Below are 21,552 nucleotides of genomic sequence, written 5' to 3'. Positions count from 1 at the left end.
AACAAAGGAGGACAAGACCCTGGGTTTTGGGGAGACCATCTAGGCTGCAGAAAATAAAAATCCAGGTAGGAAAATGAGGTGGGGGGGATCCTTTCTGGCTGCAAATGGCCCTCAAGTCCTTTTGCAGCCTCAGGCTGCAAGTCACAGCTTCTTGTCATCCCCTCTCTGGTCACATCACTCTAAATTACAAGTTGTAATAGCAGGGAAGTGTTGGAGGGTTTAAAATGCAGGGAAATAATAGCAAGGGTGGTTTTTTTTCAGGATTGAGAGGAAAGACTGAGGGGAGGGAGGAGGTGTTTCTGGATACCCCAGCCCTTTGGAGAGCTCGCAGGATCTGAATGGTTGGAGTGATGTTGACGGGCTAAATACCCAATCTGCTGGAAATCATACACCTCAAATAATGTGCTATTGCTGCTGACTGCCTGTGTATTTTAGGGCCGAATAGATGCAGTAAGAAATTCATCTTCAGTTCTCATTTGCCACCAGTGGCTGCTTGTTTGACAAGGTTGGAGTGAGGATTTTACTGAAAAGGCTTTTACTGGAAGTGGTGGAGGAGGAGTGAGATCTGATGGGTTTTCTCTCGGGTTGAACAGCACCTGCCTGTGGAGCAGGCGCAGGGGGTTGAGGTGCTCGGCCACGTGCTCCGTGTTGCTGCCTGGGAGAGCAGCCAAGGAGTTAATTAAAGTACTGATTAATATTATTTTTTTGCTGCTACAGTGACATTTAGGTTTCCTACTTGCCAGTGCTTTCACCTCTGAGCCTGCTAAAAATGTTGTGAGGTTTTGTTCACCTCCAGGTGAAATGTGTTACTTAGGGCCCTTGTCCTCCCTCAGCCACGAGCTCTGGTGTCCCCAGGGTGGAACAACGCTGGTGTGGCACAACCCCGTGGTGAGCGAGCAGCCCCGTGGTGCACAGAACGCCCCACACGTGGCCCCTGGTGCAAGACGTGCTCCTCAGCCCCCCAGAAGCCAGGCTGGCTGCACAGCACCCCGTGTGCAGCCCCATCCGAGGCTCCTTGTTGGCCCCTTGTGCAAGGACGGCCCCTTCTTCACAGCTCGTTGCCGGTCTCCTTGCACAGACACACGAGCCCTTGTGCACGGCCCCGTTCCAGGCTCCTTACTCGGGGGCGCTTGTGCACGGACCGTTTATCGCTTTCCCGGGCAACGGGGCGTCGCGCGCGGCGGCCGTTAAACCGTCCCCCGGGGCGCTGAGGGGAGCGGGCTCCGCTCGGCTTCCCCGCCGCCTCAGGAATGGAGGTTTGGGGGGGGTGTTTAGGCCGGTTCCCTGTAATCCCAGCGGTTTGGAGGCTCTTGGAGGGAGGACTGCGGGGAGGGGAGGTTGCGCGGCTGTGAGAAATAGGTATCAAAAGGAGGTTTTTTGTGCGCGAGGAAAGGCTTCGGGGAGAGGCGCTTCCCGGGTTTGTTTCTGTTGCTTGAGGAGCTGCTGAGGGGAATGAGACCCCGTGTCGTGTTAGTTAGCAACAGGTTGTTCTGCTGGGCTGCCCTGTAGGAAATTAAAAGGATTTGTTTCAGGGTTTGGGCAGCATATATTTGTTTTCATGCCTGGGAAGCTGGAGTTTTTAATAACCTAGGGAGTAAAAACACAGAGGGCCCCATTCTGGAGCAATGTCACTGCCAGGTGCATCTAAAAACCACAAAGTTGAGGCACCTGTGGCTGCAAATGCAGCTACGAGCAGCAAACTCAAGTCACCTGTGGAACCAGACTCTCCTCAGAAAAGCAAAGCCAAGACACCTGTGGCATCAGACCCTTCTAAAACCAGCAGGCTCAAGACACTGGCAGCCACAGAAGTGTTGAATCCGCGAGATTTTGTGAGCATTCAGGCTTTAGTTGGCTTTCCTCACAATGAAGGAAGGGTCTTGGCCAGAAGCAGTACAGTTTTCAAAAGCAGTGAACCTTCAAGAGATCAAGTGTTCTGGGAAAACTACCGTAGGAGGCAAAAGCAATTCACTCAGGGACACTTCACCCCAGCTGGGAAGCCATATCGTGATATTGGACAGATGGTCTACATAGACCCAAAGGAATTCACCCTCTACTCTTTGGGGCAACTTGCACAGGTAGGCCTTGTTTCCCCATTTCTGCTTTAAATAGAAAAGCAGGAAGGCTTTGCTTCTTAGTAAATTGCAAGCCCTTGTTTCCAGGGAAAAGTATAATTATTTATGCTTAAAGTTACATTGGAAACAATATTCTATGCTTTCCTGTTAGGATGGTATAGAGTGTTTGTAAATAAAGTTGGGACTGTTTTGATGCTTACGTTTCGATTTGACTTTTGAAACTGACCTTTAAAGTTCATAATGGAAGCACTTAAAATGGAGCAGAGACAATAGCAGGCTAATGAATGGAAAGGAGATCAAGAGAGAGTAAAAATGTGCTTGAGAGAAAATATGCAGGAAAAGGTAACAAGTCAAAAAGGAGAGGAATCACACTGCAGGCATGAGTGTAAAGGATGAGTTAAAAAGTAGGAATGACAAATGGTGGCAGCTGAGTGGTGGGCAGAGAGCTTGAAAGTTGAGTATAAGAAGTGTTTGTAAGCCAACTTACACAGGTGGGGATGGCTTTGGAGATAGTGGATTAATTATTTTGCATTTTACTCTGCATTTGTATTTGGGTTTCAGGAAGGTGCAGGGGGTTAGCCAAGAGTGTCTGTGGTAGCTGGGTTGTTTGTGTGATCTCCTAGCCTCCTTAGTGTTGCATACTCACAAACTTTGTGGGTCTTGTACTGACTCAGGTTGTTTTTAAATAAGTCAACCTTGAGTCATTAAACCACAGGGACAAGTCGTAGTCACTGATGCTTGAGATGAGCCTGCAATGTTCTGCCTTTTATTTTGTTTTCCTCAGTGCTGTTGGTTCACACAAGGAGATCTGAAGCTGAGGTTTTTGTACTGTTTTGTGAAGAGAGTAATTTTCCTTGTGGAAACAGAGAAAAGTGTGTCCAGCCCACCTGTAACATCAGTCTCTGTGACTTTGAGCTGTGCTTTGCTCTGTGCTTTTCTAATGAAGTGCCCAAGGGATGGTCTCTGACAGCTGCAGCAGAGGCAATGTGGTTATTATTGTTCAGGGTAGGCAGAAAAGATTCTGCCCACCCACTACTTAATTTTCTTTTCTGATTGTGCATGTTGCATTCAGAGCTTAAAGTTTTAGATTGTTTTATGCTCTAAACAGACAATGGGTGGCATTGACTTTATTTTTATGTACTACCTAATGCAGCATCTTGCTGGCTGTCTTTATTCAGAGGCTTGTTTATGTAAATTGGTTAACATCCAGCAGCTGTTGCAAAGGTTAAAACAAGAACACCGAACTTCTGAACCATCTTTTCTTCTGAATATTAGAAGGTTACTTTACAGATTTTTTTAACTGCAGATGTACTCTTTAAAAATTCTGATAATCCTGAAAATGTTGGTTAATTTGTAGTGGCTGTTGCTTTGGGTATTGAAAAATGTCAGGATTTTATCCTTAAGGGTGTTCTGAAACCCAGTTCTAACTCTGCTTAAAAGTATACAATTAATACAGTACATAGGTTATTAAAGATGTGGCTGTGATTTATGCTTCAGATTAATGAAGCTATCAGAGGGGATGTAGTCACACCTGCTGTTTCTTTTTGTGGAAAGCATTCCTAAAAGGAGTACACAGTCTGGAAAATCTGACCTTTTTTTTCCTTTTCCTAAGAGGTAATTTTAATAAGTTGAAAAACTGAAAACCTGGCAATGAATCTCACCTGTCTTCTGCTCCCCTCCATCCCCGCAAACTGGGAAAGAAATTTAATGCTGCTCACACAATAGCTCTATTTAAGCTGCCAGCATGTGCTCTACAGAAAGCTATTTGTGTGTTTTTCAAAGATACTAGGACAAAAATGTATTTCTGTAGCCGAATTTTAAGCCTAATTTTAAACATACTTTGTATTACCTGTTATTTTTGCTTTATGTGGGTTATTTACCCCATACCTGGCAGTCCTCGTAATGTTTTGAGTAACTGAGAGTATTGTAGATGCATGGATATGTCTAATTATAGGTGTCTGAGAGCATAACATTCCTGGTAGCAAAAATCATGATCTCTGATTAATGCATTTGCACTCGTCTCTGCCTTCAGAGTTAGCATTTTCTTCAGCCACAAGCACAGCTGATGATTTGCAATGATGAATGACAGCAAAACTTGCAAACAAGATGATGATAAAAGCCCTGTGAATTCAACAGGACTTGAGTATGCTAATATTTGCTGGCAACTGCTGCTTTCTAGACTGATATTTTTTAAAAAATGGATAAAGAGCTAAAAGCATTTGAGAAAGTGTGCTGGGATGGTTATGCAAAATTATATGGGCATAGGATATTATATGTAATAATTGCTTGTTTAGGTTGTTTATTTACTTGATAGCAACAAATGGGTTCAGAGAAGCAGTTCATGGATGCTTTTTGTATCTTCATTAAGAAAATTTGGTATCTGAATATAGAACTGATATTTGCCTGCTCTAACTGCTGCATTGAAAACTATGCTGTTCTGTGGTCCCACCGAGAATGTGGAATCTGCATTACAGTGAAATCACTAAGTGCATCTGGGGCAATGCAGAGGAAGAATTGCATTCCACTGCAACCACTGGCACAAAATAAACCCCTTCCCAACTACTAGCAATACTGGCGAAGGAGTGGGAAGCTCAGGAAGCACAACATTTGTTTAAGAAAACCAACCAAACAACCCCCTCCCCCCAAAAAAAAAAAAATCCAAACAAACCCAAAACCCACAACAAGGATGCTTCTTTTACCCAAGCGTAACTGACTGAGCAGCTTTCACAGTGATGTTGATTTTTGTGACCCTTATGGGTTTAGATTGTCAGTTAGCCCAGCAGTGTCTTGTGCTTTCAGATGTGCTTTGTATGTGGTGGCTTTCTACATGTGCCCCCTGCCACTGTCTTTTTGAGATGAATCCTGAAAAGTTCCACGGGCCATGTATTTTAATCAGAGCAGGTACACCAAGCCTCTTCTCAATGAATTTCAGAGTCTTGCCTTTTCAAAACTTGTTGAGGAGGGAGAGAGGGTGAAGGAGAACTCCCTGCAGGGCTGCCTAGTTCTAGGTTGTGTTACCATACCATGAGATAGAGCCCTTCCAGCTTCAATTGCATGTAATTGGAAGTTACTTTGTTCAGTCTGGGTTTGTTTTTTTCCCCCTCTCTCTCAAAGGTCGGATGTGTATTGCAGACGATACTGATTCATTGAAAGTCAAAGAATGTAACTATCCAGACGGTACTTTTAATTTCCTATGTGTTCAGAGCAATGTGTTAAAGGTCTCTTTCTTATTCCTTAATGTAAGGGTAGGATGGTGATGATAGTCACCTTTTATCATGCTTACATAGTTTCTTTCCCTTAATTGGTATGACTAATTCATTTGCAAAACCTCTAAGGTTGCTTTTTGACTTTTTACATGAAAGAAAGGTGGCCTTTCTGACCAAGCACTAAAACCAATCCAAGTCTACAAAATCTTGAGTATTGTTAGTGTCAAAGCCTGCTGTATACTTGTCATAAAATTCTGTTCTATAATTTTACTTTAGGTAAAAAGATCACTAGATAAGATTGATAACAGTATCAACAGTGAAAGGTTTTATGCTGGAAACTGGAGGAGAAAACAGAGCAATTTCTTTCAAGAGAAATTACACTGTTATTTGTTATTGCTGCAGTTAAAGCTCTGTCAGAGTTTCCAATTTAAAACCTTGCTTTCCAGAAGACTAAACCAGTGTATTTCAAGGCAGAACTTAAATACTAAGAACCTTTTTCTCTGATGTGAAGGGCATTAATAATTCCTTATTGGTTTGGGAAAAGCAGAAAAACGTTAGTGGTGAGTTGTCTTCCTAGTATCTCCAAAATGGTGAGATTGGTCAGGTTAGATCATACTGGTGTGGTGACCTTCCTATTGTTTTACAAATGGAGTAACCAATATATGGTCATTGATCAACTCTGGTCTCACACTGGCATTTAAGAAGTGCTATGCCTGAGTACTTCTTTAAAAAATAAGCAAAGTCAATATAGTTTTAGAAGAAGCTTCAGAAATACCTTGAAACTTCCTATTTGAAGAATGTGAAATTTCAACAAAATGCTAGTGAGAAAGAGGATAGTAAAATAATTCTTTGTTAACTATTCAATCAGCTGTGAAAGTAAGCTCCAAAATGCTAGTACTTTCTAGAGTATTTTTTCCATATTAACAATACGAGGTAGAAGATATAGGTGATTTATCGCTGGGATGGCTGTTAATCAGAAGTGAATCAGATCTTGTTCCTAACTAATGTACGTGGACTCAGCAGATAGGTTTTTTTTTTTGGATAACCTTCACTAGTTTCCTTGTTTTTAATAGGTAAAAGGGTATTGTAGGAGTTGTTTGCTTTGGTGGGTTGGTTTTTTGGTGTTTTTTTTTTTGTTTGGGGTTTTTTTGTTTTTTTTTTCTTTGGTGTTAAGCACGTGAGAGTTGTGAGGTGCTTGGTTTTTTTCTTCTCTCTGAAATGACCGTAAGAGGAAGTAGCTGCTCTGCTTAGCGTGTGAGTGAGGAAATAACTGTAGATATTATGCCAATTACTTTTCCTACAACCTTCATAACCTCTACCAATAACTCAAGTGTGCAAGCTCTCAGCATAGTAATCGTCAGGCAGAAAAGAATTCATGCATGTTATCCATCTGAGGTGACATCTTTGCTTCACTTGTCATGATGAAAGCTGATGTATGCTTCCAGCTTTCACCAGGGTCACTGCTAGCAACAAACAAGTGAAACCCTCGTTTTACATGTTTTATGGAAAATGCTGATTTCCAGTAAATTGAGTGAGTTACTCAAGTATTTTTTTTAACTGTCTCTAGCCTTTAACTATGTTAGCAAGCATTACACTGCACTACGTTTCCATTTAAAAAATAGTAACAGATGCATTTCTTGTTGTAAAAGACAAACTTGGAGGATGTTTGGAAATAAACATCCTAATGGCATCTGTCTCCCTCTCTTATATGTGACTTTCTTCTCACCTATCCAAGGAGGCATTCACCCTCAGACATGTACTGTTGTATCACTGCTTTTATGTATGTGTTATTAAATGTTAGTAAGCTTGAATGCTTAAGGCTTGAGGGTGTATTAGAAAGGGGTGAATAAGCAGACTGTGGATAATTCAGCTACAGAATAGCAGGAAAGAGTATAGAGCTTTAGGTGGCTGAACTAGTGGTCTGGAGCAGTTTGGTTATGTGCAAGTGGTACTAAAAGGAGGAGAAGAATGAAAGATAAATGGAAGCTGTGAAGTGAGGTGCTAGATAATGGTGTCATAGAACTGGAACACAACAGAATATGTAAGGGAAGTTAAATTTGAGTTATATTTTGTAAAATATGGCTATATGCCTAAATTGCAACAGCAGGTAGTTTTCTGCCTCCTTCAACAAATATTACTTCAAATTAGGCTGTTAGAACCAACAGTTGCCAGTGTACAGACTATTAATTAAACTCATTCCCCTTTGTTACCCTGAACCACAATTTTTTTTTTTAACTTGGACTTAGTTTTTAAGAACCCTTACTAAAAAGTTGAAAAATGTCAAGTACACAATTTTTGAGGAACTAAAATTCTTATTTGTACATGTCAATTGACAAAACAGCAAAATAGTGCATCATATTGTAGTAATTATAACAAGGTTTCAATGTTGCCAGCCAAGTATTTGAGATTATTTAGAAGACATAGTTAAGCTGTTGTTGATATAGAATTTCTCAATGTAATACTTTGTTCCTACTTGTGATACTCTGCCACTGTAGTCAGATGTCTGTTAGAAATTCTTGGCTATTTTAGAGGAGCAGCATTCCTTCAGTGCTGAAGTAGTTGGTTTTGTTACAGTTAACCACATTTAAACACTCATGTACTGAGAGTTTTGCTGAAATTTTTCTCTTCGTGGCCTGGTGAGGCTGGTAATCATTACTTTTCTTGTACCTTTGGAGAAAACTACTTAGAAAAGTGAATTATCTTAGCCTGTTGCATATGGAAAGTATAAACTTGGTATTATGATAAAGGACTTTCTGCTTGTGAACTCTTGCTTTGTCTTTTAGAGTGTGAAACAAGAATGGAGACAAAACTGAGGATAGAGAGGGCATATGTTTTTAAGTTAGAGCCTTTTGGTTAAGAGTGGGAGTTTTACTTTCTAACAAATATTAAATGTTAGGTGGTACTCCTAACTTGACCGTAACTACATGAAAATGTTATGTTCTATGAAAATAAAGGTTTTATGATCACTAAACTAGTTTGACATACCTCTGGAACAGCAGTTAGCTGGTAAGGTCCACACAATCCCCATGCTATTAAGTTCAAAACAGTCTAATCAATTTCAAAAGTTCAATTTCTGTTCCTGAAGGCTGCTTCCGTAATGAATTAAGGGAAGCATATCAAATGCGATAATGCATTATTAAGGTTTTAGTAAACTTGCCAAATGTCATGCTGCTGGTACAGTCATGGTGCATTACACTTCTGTGATTAGAGCTTGAGTTGTCATTATAGTGAATTGCATTGCTTACCTAGGTTTGAGAATTGATCTGCCATAGCATGCCTGGGGCAGGAAAGGAGTGCATTACAAAGGTTATACTTTACAGTGAATATTCAAAATATCAGTGTTTTTACAGGTTGAATATTTGCTTAATAATGCATACAAATAGGTTACATAATGAAAGAAATAGCCTATTCCTTGTATTTGAAGAACCTGGTGCTCTCCGGGATGCAATATGTCAGTTACTTATTTTTGCTAACTGGTAACACTTTGAATGCTTACTTTTGGCAAAGAATGAGAAAAAAACATTTTGAGATTTGACTGAAAAAAATGTAAGAACTAAATGTTCTTTGCTGCTTATGGGTATGGTTTGTTTAGAACTTGCGCTGGCCAGAAAGGTTCACAGTTTTTATATTCATGGCTGGCTTTCTGGTTCCTATTTCTTTGTGTCACTCTTGATAGCACAAAGAAACATTAATGCTGATCTCATCAGACAGTGGAGGTTTTCTCTAATGTCATGTTCAGTGGAGTTATGTCGGGAATGAATCTCTGTGTATCAGAAATGTAAGAAGATGTTTCTGATGGTAAAGCAGAGTTCTTTTGCATATGTGAAACTTAAAGGCCCCTCTGTGTATGCAATCACTAGTAGAAAGTGGCAGGTAGTGAATTAGGGGTGAGGGGTGCATGGACAATGTTGAAATTTTTTAATTCACATGAGGAAAAAACAATCACAACTGATGTAGAAATGCAGGACTAGATTTTGTAGATAGGGTTGTGCTTGTTTCTAGGAAGGCTAGTATATAGATTAGTTTTACCCCAAGTGATGCCAAAAGCACTTTGCAGACTGAGTATAGAGGTTGTATCAGCCATCCCTTTGTTAACTGTGGTCAACAGAGCGGAGCAATACTACGTGAGAGCTCAGGATAGAAAGTGATGAAGAATGATGTATCTAGCTGAAAAAGTAGAGAATTTAAGTGAGCAAACAGCAGTTTAAGCAGGTTGAAGTTTAGCCAGGACACCTTGCTAATTTCCCCCAAACATTGCATGACACAGGAAGAGCAGAAGATGAGTAGTTCTTCTCATACAGAAAATAGCAGTGTTGGGGTAGGCTGATCTGAATGCAATAACTTTGAAGCCTCTTCTTAAATTGGACTATTTTCCTATGCGGGAAGAGTGAATGGAGGCATTCAGCAGTGAGGGATTAAAGCATAATAATTAAAGCTTGAGTTTGGCTTGCAGAGGAAAAACCATGTGTGAAATCAGATTGGTGGTATTTTGCTTTGCATGAGACTGTAGAATGATGTGTCTTAAATTGCAAGCAAGGGAAGGCTGCACTTTCCACAGCTAGAGTAGCTTCTCATTATTCATGAAATGCCTATAGAAAGTGTTGAATGTACAACAACGTGGGGAGGACTTTAAGCAGGGAGAGGAGGACATAATGGAGTCTCCATATTCCTTGCAGTGTAATGTGACCTTTTTGTTACGTTAATGTTATGCTATTTGCACAAAAAGAGAGCTAAGATAGAAGGTATTTCTAGAGGACAATAGTCAAGTTAATTAGGGAGCTGTATAACTGTCACTATTTACATGAAAAGCTCAAAAGCAGAGTATGGGGAACGGAGGTAATAGCTATGTTACTTCGGGTTCTGCTCATTTGGAAAAAGGAATAACTTTGTTAATCGTGAAAACTAGGCTGTGAGGTTGTTTAGGGTATGGTGGTCGGGGCTGTAGCCTGGAAACTCTTTGTGATGTATTAAGGGGGGGGGGGGGGGGGGGGGGGGAGGGTTGCCTTAAGGTGTCACACTCAGTAATAACTGTAATATTTATTGAAAAATTAGCAAAATGCTATGAAATCAATAATAAATTGGCATTAATATATGAAGACATTCATAAACAAAGAGAACAGAACTGGGAGGCGAAAACATGTTGTTGTTATGCATGTGTGTGAGGGATTGGGGGGGGGGGGGGGTGGGGGTGTGTGTTAACAATTCCTCCATGACTTACTGCTAAAAGGTTTGTGTCCTCTCTGCTAATCTAACAGATAAAAAAGACAGATTCCACAGTCCTTATTTGTGTGGAACCCTTGGGTATTTCAGATACCTGTCTATCAACCTCAGAGTAGTAATGGAGGAAGACACAGTTCTTCCAAGTGAAATACTACTAGATCTCGTGTTGCAAGCGTTTGACTTCAGAAACACCTATACAATTTCGTGTAAGGGTCAAAAGATGCGTCATAAAGCTGCTGTGACATTGAAATTTGTAATTGCTCATTCATATACTGTATCCATTACAAATCTTCTCCTTTTGAGATTGATTTTGACTTTTTGGTAAGTTTCCTTCCTCATAAAAGGCTAATTTAGCTGTATTACATCAGCCTCCATATAACAATCCATATTTTTGAAATAGAGGCTGCAGAGCTGTTAGGGTTATTTGTAATATTTTCTCTGCTGCAATTAAAGTTAGGTTGCAGTAAATTACAGAACCCACTGAAACCTCTGGCCAGTATCAGTTGCTGCAAAGTGCACTCTGCTGTGTCTTTTGCCTTGAGCTAAAGCCTTTGGCACTTCTGGGAGGGTGAAATAATGTCATTCCTCATCTGTTAGAGCAGTCCTTGGACTGCAGTACTTCAGTCTGAAATGTATTTGCTTCAATAGTTTTGCCTTAGTGCTTCGTTTCACTCCTGCAGGTACAACCAGTGGTTGCCACTGATCAGATCATTTGTCCTCTCTTCTGAGGATTCCTAGGTGCCATCGTTTGATCATACTGTGTGTCAACATTTCCCTATCAGTGCTCTTGTGCTTTTGAACTCTACTCTCAGTTGATTTCTCACTGTCCCCTCAAATTCATTCTTTAACTGCTTGCACCCCTTGAATCTGTTAGCTACCACTTCAGATAGTGAAAAACTTACAGCTTTGTTAGATTAAAAAATTATCCTTATATCTAATTGCTTGCCATGCTGTTTGGGGAGCTATTTATTTTAGGAATAAATGAAGCTATGGCCTAAAAATAAAGAACAAACTTTATTTTTGGGATAGTACTTTCTTGCAGGTATAATGATATTGGCAGGCTTGTTGGCTGGCTGGTGAAGAGTGGTGTGAGCACCATCAGTTCACAATGGTCAAATACGACAAACTTAAGCCACAACTTAGTGTCAGTTTCCTACTGACAAAGATTTTTTTCCCAGAACAGAGTGAGGAAGATTAATTGTGATTAATATGCAGCATAATAACTGTAGGACTGAGTCTGAAGAGTGTTTATATTCCCTTCCTGAATGTTTGCTGAAGTTGGTATTTAGTGCTCTATTTAGTGTTGATCAGTTATGATCGGTTCAATTGTACAAATGAAGCCTTTTTTCTAAGGAAGCTTCTCAAGTACACAGGATCTTAGCTTAAAGTATAGTTAAAATATTTTGTCCTTTATGCTGTTTTATCCTGTTAGTATTTATGCATTCAAGCAACTGAAAGCCTTTGCATTACAACAAATGCGTTTAACTTTTTTGTTAACAACTGCAGCAGATGATAGGTTGTCTACCAGTGTTGGCTGGCTGGTGAAGAGTGGTGTGAGCACCATCAGTTCACAATGGTCAAATACGACAAACTTAAGCCACAACTTAGTGTCAGTTTCCTACTGACAAAGATTTTTTTCCCAGAACAGAGTGAGGAAGATTAATTGTGATTAATATGCAGCATAATAACTGTAGGACTGAGTCTGAAGAGTGTTTATATTCCCTTCCTGAATGTTTGCTGAAGTTGGTATTTAGTGCTCTATTTAGTGTTGATCAGTTATGATCGGTTCAATTGTACAAATGAAGCCTTTTTTCTAAGGAAGCTTCTCAAGTACACAGGATCTTAGCTTAAAGTATAGTTAAAATATTTTGTCCTTTATGCTGTTTTATCCTGTTAGTATTTATGCATTCAAGCAACTGAAAGCCTTTGCATTACAACAAATGCGTTTAACTTTTTTGTTAACAACTGCAGCAGATGATAGGTTGTCTACCAGTATCTACCACACACTGCTTCCATTTTTTTTTTATTAGGTTATCCTGAAATTAATTCCTGGAGTCAGTGTCAGCTACACTGACAATGGATCAAAGCTGTGAGACAAATTGCTCATTACAGTTCAGGGAGCTGAATCCTCAGTGCAGACAGCTGTACTGTCGCTGGACGGTTCTAAGGCACTTCAGCCACAATCTCTGCCTCAACAAATGCTGCCGTTGTTGGTGAACCTCATAGGTGGATTTCTGTGAAATAAGCTCATTTTAAACCCCCATAAGAGGCATTGCTGTGTCTTGGAATTATTTGTTTGGCTGGGTTTGTTTCTTGATACCCTGTGTCACTATGCAACACCATGAACTATAAACAATTATGTTAATCCATGAAAAATGAGAAATTCAACCTTGGCTGGATCCTGGTGATCCCCTTCCAGGTTCATCAGATGAAAATTTTATTTTTTTCTCATGACTTTTTGAAAAAGCTCAGCAGAATGGAATCTATTCAGCTTTGCTGCCTGACAGTCATAAATCACTCTTGCTGACAGTGAGCTCACTTAATCTTTTAGTGAAAGCTAATAAAAACAGATTTTAAAAAAACCACCGCAAACAAACCTTTTCCAGTTTGCTATTTCCATTAGATCATCAAAATATTTGAATCCTTTCCTTTTAAAAAAGCTGCTTTTGGTACAATACTGTGGTGTTGGGTTTTTTTCCCTTCAGGTATTTAATTTTCAGCTGTTTTTCTAAATTAATGTTAGCTTATATTATCTATGAGAGATCTTAATTGGTGTGTGGCAATAATTGGTGAGTCAGAGCAAGTTATCTGTGTAAGGTAAAGGCTTTGGAGTAAGGCTTTTCCAGCACCTGTTGGTTGCAACAGCAAATTGTATGAATGTAAGTCTGTGCTGTGTTACTCAGAGGTCAGCTGGAAGACACTATTGCTTGAAAACTGTGATTTAATGGCTGTATGACACACAGGCTTAAAACTAATGAAATACAAAATAGGAAATCGAAACAAAGACAATGCTTAAGGAGATGTAATGCAGTCTGTGCAGCTGGCATAGCTATTGCAAAATGCTTCTGAAAATAGCTGTACTTTGGAAAATCAAGTTTTGACAGTTTAACTGTGGCTTCTTCCCTTATTCATGTGTCAGATTTTAGCAGTTTGGGTAGAATTTATTTTACAAGAAGTGTAGAGTAGTTCCTAAATATTAAAAGGTTTGGATAATTTTTTAAGGTCACAGATAAAATTATATAGGACTTTATTTGCAGATAACGTAGTCAAATCTATGCCACAACGCTGGTTTACCAATTCTGATTAACAAGCCTACACTAGTACAAACAAGAGGGATGTGTGGTTAAGTTTTAGTCTATATTACAAGTAGGTAATGTAGAGAGGACACTTTAAATTCAGTATGGTACATCTAAAACCCATGCAGAGCTGTTTGCAAGGACCTTGGTGTGTGTGTATATATATACACACACTCTAAGGATTTACATCAGGATTAAAGGATACTCTGTAAGCTTGCATACAACATAGCCACTAAGATCATTTTCTTCATATGTTCATCTGTCTCATGTTTATCATGGATGAAGTCAGTGCCAGCCAGTCTGTGGATACATTTTCCTGTTGCAGTGTGGACCATATTAATTCCTGTCAAAATATGGGTTCAGTTAGGAACTTTATTCCAGTGGAGAATTTGGTCCTTTGTCAAAAATACGCTTGCGTGAAAATAAACAGCTAGTCAAAATTTGATTGCATTTTTGTTTGTAAACTTTTTGTATTTTCAGTTTACTTTGGGAGAATGTGCATTTATATAGCAACCATTGTATATTCTTTATTTATATAAAGTGTTATTGGAAAAACATTTTAATAAATATAGAAGCATTTTTATGTTCTTGCGCTTCAACTTGCATCTGAAAATGCATGTTTGTTTTAGGGAAGCAAAGAAGTGGCTGCCTGGAAAAATAGCAATGGAACCATTAGTCCCATATTGTGATGTTCATGTTGTGAAAATATTACTTTTTTGAGGGGTGGCAGATGCACTCTTTCATTTTACAAGTCATTAAATTTCTCATTATACAAACGCACTCATCTGAGTTTTTAAAATATGATTTAGAATATAAAAAAAATTAGACACTGTGTAAGATAAATGTAGAAGTTTATATTTTGAAAGACAAAACATAATTTGAGAAAAATATAAATTCCATAATGATCCCACTATATTATTCTCATCGTTTAGCTACTCCATATGGAAAGTTACATTTTGACCCTATGTATATCACTGTAGGCAGCATAATGTCAAACAAAAAATTGGTATTTGCCAGTCTGCTGCGAGATTCTAATTAATCTGTCTGCATTCTTAGAGGAGACAATCCATAGCAGTAATTTGTGCATTAGGATTGTATCTGTCTCGATGTGGCTAGAAAACTGCATCCTTCTAAAAATGCTATAAAGTGCTGTGATGATGGAAGAGAATTACTAGTACTGAACAGCTCTGACATTTCTTTGCAGGAATTTGTTTTCCCTAATCACTGAGTCTTACCTGTTTTTTTGTGGAGTTTTATGTTTTGTTTTGTTTGTTTTTGCAGGGAGGGGCAGAAACCCACAAAAACCCCACAAAAACAATCAACCAAAACCCTACAAAACCAAAACCAAACCCGAAACAAAACCCCTAGGTTCCTGTCTCCTCCCTGAACTGGATGTAATGTTGGTTTGCCAAAAGGCTGAGATCTGCAGATACAGCTACCACTTAGGAAAAAAGTAGTTAGTTTTGATTACTGTTCGGCCTGAGTGCCACTAGTGAGTTGGAAAGATAAGTGACACAGTTTCTCTAAGAAGTTCAGGCTTGATCTTTCCATATACATTCAGCATTTTCTTCTCCAATCACAATATTGGAGTCTTTCCAATTTTTTCACTTCCACTTTAGTACCTTGTGTCAAAATAAATGTTTGTTTGACTGTAAAGTTTGAAGTTCTGCAGGTGCTGCCGGTGAGCAACTAGTGTCATAGAGCTCTAGAAGCTGAGACATGTAATTCAATAAACCTGTAGTTTTCCATGGCATTGCTGTTTCTAGCCTCCTCCATTGGTCCTGCCCATCCTCTTTATGAACTGTTCCTGAAAATCTCCTTGTCCTGATATGCAGGGCATGAACCAGTTCTGGGTTTGGCTGCCCAGAGATTGGAGCTTAGTCCATTAAGAGGCTTCCAACAAATCAATGTTCACATCAGACAGCTCGCATAATTAGGAACTTAATATCCAGTAATTTGATTCTAAGTACCAGGAAAATTCTCTAAGCCCTGTCTCCTTCATTTTTTAATTTTTTTTTTTATTAAAGAAAACAAACAGAGGTGGATGCAATGAGTTCTAGTAAACATTAGTAATGTAAACTCTCAGGTGTTTTGCGACATCAGTAAAGTAAAATCATCCACGTAAAGCTGATAATTTTGAACACTTCTGCATGAAGAGGTCTTCTAAAAGAAGTTACGAAAGTAATTGTCTCAGAGCTTGAGATAGAGGTTCTTGGGACTGATCCACTGTGCACTCAGTTTACAAGGTGAAGCCAGGCTAGCCTATACATCCCCAATTGATTCCAGAGGTAAATAACCATAATTAATTGTTCCTTCTGCCAATAGTTTCCCTGTCCCTATGCCAACTATAAATACTTTTTTTTTCTTTCTTTCTTAAGATTAAGGGAGTTCTGAGATCTAGTTTATTTGAAATAACGTCCTTTAGAAAGCCCAGCCAGCTCTTTCTTTCCTGTGAGTCTGGCATACTTGGCCAGCTGTTGCTTAAGAGTATTGTGCCAGAGATCCTGTCACAGTGTATTTTCAATGTGTTTGTCTTTTTTTGGTGGTATTTAAATTTATTTTAGATCTTATGAAAAATGATTGCTTAATAGTCTTTGCTGAAACAGGTTTTGTATTTATTGACCAAGTTAGAAGGAGTGGTGCATGCTTGTGCCCAGGACCTTTCAGAGAATGGATGCTGTGGTGATGATAATTTTGCTCCCAAATCTGTTAATGAAATGGGCTACAGCACCTTACAAGAAAAGAGTCCAAAGCCAGCTTCTTTTACTTCAGGCTATATAGCATAGCTGCCTGTATTGTCTTCATTATGTCTCTTGACATTTTTTTCCATTATAGTCAAAGTCAGATCTGTTCTGTTGAAAAAATAAATCACTTTTTAGGCATGTCTGCACTTTAATCAGGCCTATTCAAAAACTATGACATGTTCCTTGAGGGGAAAATACAATGTTTAATATTGAAGTTTCTATGATTTTGAAATTCTAGGCAATATGACTGGTTTTAGAGAACAAAGGCACAGGCCATCCTGGGTTTTTTTTGTCTCATATGTAGAGGTTACACATAATCAGTGTTGGTGGGACTGGAATGGTGTATTTGCCCCTGTGTGAAGGACTTGTTCTGTGCATGAGTTGAAAATATAAGCTGGGTGGGAAAGAAAGAAGGAACAAATTACTGCTAGGGAAAAATTGTATCTCAAAAATACAGTTTAAAACTGCCAAATTTACTGATTTTGTTTGTTTGTTTTTAAAGCATCTAATTTTGCTAATTCCAATTGTTTGTCTGCAAAACATTTGTTTAAGCTATTCAAGCTTCACGAGTAGTGTGAAGATGGTTACACTCATGTGCTTTGTCTCAGGCTCCTGAGACAGTTTAGCATTTTGCAGTCCCTTGTCACTGCCAGATGAAGTAACTTCTGGACTATAAGGACCTGTGAGAAGAAGCAGAAGAACATCCTAGAAAAATTAGTGCTTAATTACAGGCAGCTTTGATGCTGCTTCCTTGGTGCTGTGAAATTTAGTTTCTACTAGGCAATAGAAGTTAATCTTAAGCTAAACTGGCTCTGCTGCGAATCTGCATAAAGCAAATGATCGCTGTCAGGGATCCTGTGAAGCATTTACTACCTAATCAGCTGAGCCAGCCAGCATGTATTGGTGAATTTAGATACAGAATTCTGAAGATGGAAAACAACCACTCTTCTTCCAAGAACAGATCGAAGCAAAGGTCACATCAGAGTGAAATTTCTTTTACTCAGCCCATAAAATAAACAGATTGTCCTGTTCACATATAAGTGCTAAGACTTTTAAAGGAACTGTTTGAAACTTTGAAGACTTTAAAAGTCCTTGAGGGGTTATGATAAGACAGGAAAAAGGCAGAGGGCAAGGTGTCAAAAGCATACCTGAAATCCACTTGAGCTTCAGTATTCAGCATCCACATGAAGAACAGTTTCAGAATGTTAAACTAAAGCATGATTGAGACCAAAGTCAAGGGTTCCAAATTTTTCCCCTCTTAATGTTCTACAATGATAATAAATGCTGTAAGATTCGGTCAGACTGTGAGAGAGGTTCTGGGACTTCCAGACTAAGGTGCAGGCTTTTGGGTTCATGAACCTGTTTTCAAAGAGTCTCTCTTCCTGTTGTATATGTTTTATATGACCAGGGACAGGTCACTTACCTTGTTCTGCTTTCATTCTTCATATATGCAAAGAAGATAATGCCACACTCCTACTTGACAAGAATGTTGCAAGGATTAATGTCTTAAATGTGGCAAACTGCTAAACTGTTACAGTGATGGGGACCATGGAAGTATTACATACAGGCTTTGAAGTCTTCACTGCTTCTGGATGTCATTATAGCCCCTACAGTCCCCCCAATCTCAACCTCACCAGAAAACTGTGTCCCATCCATCTCACTCAGAGCCAGCCATGCTTAGTTGTGCATTTGTGACCTCCAGGTGTGATTATTACTATAATACAGTAATATATATAATATTACATTATATTATACATAAAATATGTATAATATTCTTATTATATCTGAGAGATCTTACCAAAGGAGAGGTAAGATCTTGCTCTGTTTTATTAACACACGGACAAGAGTAAGTGTTGTGCCTTAAACTTAAAAAGATAAAAAATTCCTACATTGGTATTCAGTAAATAAAGGCCAGCATGGGAGAAACCATAGAAGTTTACAAGGAAACAGGAGGTCTTGGGATTTTCTGTTTATGGTGGGGTTTGTTCTTTTTTTTCTGATCCCTGAGTAATGACAAGATATTTGAAATTCAAACATAGCAAAGGGTTAACAATCTTCAAGGCTGAGAACAGTGGCCAAAACCAACCATTAACTTCTGTATGCACTGCTGGTATACTGAACTGGTATCCTTCATCCTCCTATTGTTTTTTGTTGTGTTTTTTTTTTTTTTTTTCATACAAGAGAAGTGCTTTGCCTGTTCTTAACCCGGCTGTGTTTTAGTTTTGTTGTAATTTTTAACTTTGTCCTCTGCCAGGTGGCAGTCATCATGCTTTTTATTCCATGCTTTTTTATCGATTTGGTCAAAAGTAATTAAAGAGATAATTTGTTCTCAATTACATTTTTTTGAATTTCCTGAGGCTGGTAACTCTGCTTTCCAGCTGTGTCTCCCCCAACTCCTTCTCAAATTAACTTTGTTCTCATTATGAAATAAAATGGAATAGCATGTTCTTTTGTTTGTTTGTTGCTTTTGGATTTAATAGAGAGTCTGTGCTGTAGCAGATATTGATCTGATAATTTTATTAGGTACTCCTGCCTTGGTTCATGAACTTGTCTGTTTTTAGCATAGCATTCCAATAAAAACTCCCATGTTAGACAAGCAGAAGAAACTAATTTTTTAGAGGTGTTGATAGATGTTTCTGCTTTCTGAATGTCCTTTGTGCATAAAGGGTTCTTTTCAGTGCTTTATAATCTATTTTAAACTCTTAATGCAAGAAGGAAGCGAGCACTACTATGGTGCCAGACTTTTCTTTTTTTCAGTTTAACATGCATTACAATCCCTTCTAGTAGAGTGGATTTTTTGCGATCTCAGATGTCACTGGGATGTTTGTTTTTCTGGAAGAAGATTTGGGGAGAAATACGTAATTTGACTTCAGTAGGGTAAAATATCTAGAAAACATTAGCTAAGGCTGAATAATAATTTCATTGCCAGTATGCAATCAAAAAATGTAATAAAAGGTTTTGGGATTACCACATATACCTAAACTACTGGCTTGTTGCCCAGAGACCATATAAATTATAGAAACAGAAGGCAGCAATATAAGCAGTATAAAGAGATGTTACACAGAAGTGGTAATTTTTTTCAGTGACTTTGTTTCCATTGTCTTCACATTTCAAAATTTGCAAATCACACATTTTTTAAATCACCTTAATGAAAAATGTTTATGGAGACTATGATCGTGGCAGCTCAAATACCATGGTTGTTTAAGGGGTTAAAAGTAACTAAGGTAAATGCACTTGACAGCAGTGGCATTGAAACTGAGACTAATGTGATCCCATTATTTTTCAAAACTTAGCAAACTTAACAGAATTAAGTAAATATTCTTTGGAGACAAGAGAATAAAGATTTCCCTAAGGAATATCATAAATGGACAAAAATCAATAGAATAAACAATACCAAGCTATTTGAGCTGGTTTTATAATGAAAACAATAGTCCTCCTGCACATGTGCTTTCCATCTTATGTCTGAATACTTCATAAATGTTAATGAAAGAAAAGTGTTATTTTTCCCATTTCAGGCATAGGGAATAGAGGCATAGTGAGCTGTGGAGTGTGTACAAAAATTCATGGCAGTAAAAGAAAAAAAGGCTTCTGCTAGGTGGGATAAGGTTTTAAATGTTTTATTTAGTATGTCAGAGGAAATTTCTGAGAGGTGAAATTGAATCCACTTCAAATTTCATTCTTACGCCTTCACTAGCAACCTTTCTCTCACTTTTCAGCTGCCTCCTTCCATATTCTTGATATGTCTGTATTGACAGTGATGTCTTCATTGGACTGCAGAACAAGTCTGAAATCCTCTTGCTCATTAGAACTACCCATGGTAAAACAATGGGCTGAGTGCCCCTTTCTGTCAATATCAGAACCATTTCTGACTGGAGACCAACAGCAATGGAAGCTGCTGCAGTAGTTCTTATCAAATGCTCCCCTTGGCAACAGAGATTCTCAACTGCAAAGCACTTTGCATTATTGATGTAGTACAGCACAATCTTAACAAATTTAATATCTTGTCTTTGATTCTGATATATATTTATATCTGCAGATTTAGTTGTGGTGTTTGGTTTTTTTTTTAAGCTGAAACACTAGAATAGCTTTACTCTTAAAGAAGTCTTAATTTTCTGCTATATATTCTTGGTGAAGTCCTTTGCCTCAGTCTCTTGTGTTTAATTGAAAATTCTTTTGCTGCTGATGTCTGTTCCATGCTCAGTGAAAGGGCAGAAAGGGTCATTATTGAACAGCAGCAGTAGAAGAAATAGAAAAAACTACCAAAACAATCCTGAGTACTTGGCTAGAATATTGCCTTTAAAATTCAATATTTAGAATCCCACCTGCAGAACAGGAATATTCATCTCTATATGGAGTGCTCCACAAAAGCTTTTTAAACATTTTTGTAAAATGAAAAAATATACTTCACCAGATTGATCTTGTGTTTGGATGACTAAATGTTGGCTTGTGATGAGGCTTTGCTGATTTATTTTCATCAAAACACATCCACAGTTTGCAAATGTAATTGTAATGTTCCTATTCAAGTGATATATTAAAAGGAAGAAGGATGCAATAGGTGTGTCAGTCTGCTATTTTGGACAATAACACATAAACTTAATGAGCTACCCAGAATGAAGAAACTTCAGGAATTGCTAAGGAAACAAATTATTGCACCAGCTTAAAAAAAAACCCAACAAAGCAACATTAAATGCACAACCTAAAAGTATGTTTACTGTACCTTGACTCTATCTGTAGATGGCGTGCACAGCACCAGCTCAGGCTATTTCTGCAGTAAGATTTGGAGAAAAAAGCTGGAAATTCTCAAAACTTGGAGAATTTTTAATCTGCAGAATTATTTAGAAAAAGTCTAAGTATTTGCGAATGGTTAGGATAAAATCTAGTGTCTGCATGCGGTGGTTGTGACTGAAACAAGGTATTCAAAAGAATTTATTCATCCAAAAATACTTTAAGGGCCTTCGAGTGTCTTTCTAAAGGTGAAGAGGACACATAACTGTCTGAGACAGTAAGCAGGAAT

At 38.5% G+C, this 21,552-nt stretch overlaps 1 protein-coding gene across 1 annotated transcript in view; it reads left to right on the top strand.

The window, feature by feature from the left end:
- The first annotated feature begins 1,625 nt into the window (after positions 1–1,625).
- The window catches only part of CCDC60 (coiled-coil domain containing 60), a 46,813-nt gene continuing 26,886 nt past the window's right edge, over positions 1,626–21,552 (top strand). The window contains exon 1 of the mRNA XM_010004874.1: positions 1,626–2,075. Within this exon, the coding sequence (XP_010003176.1) occupies positions 1,626–2,075 (450 nt within the window). The remainder of the gene's footprint in view (positions 2,076–21,552) is intronic.

Source organism: Chaetura pelagica, unplaced genomic scaffold (genome assembly GCF_000747805.2).
Source record: "Chaetura pelagica isolate M959 unplaced genomic scaffold, ChaPel_1.0 scaffold249, whole genome shotgun sequence".
Lineage (NCBI taxonomy): Eukaryota > Metazoa > Chordata > Aves > Apodiformes > Apodidae > Chaetura > Chaetura pelagica.
The sequence above is the reverse complement of the archived record's forward strand: the minus strand, read 5'-3'. Positions and strand labels throughout refer to the sequence as shown.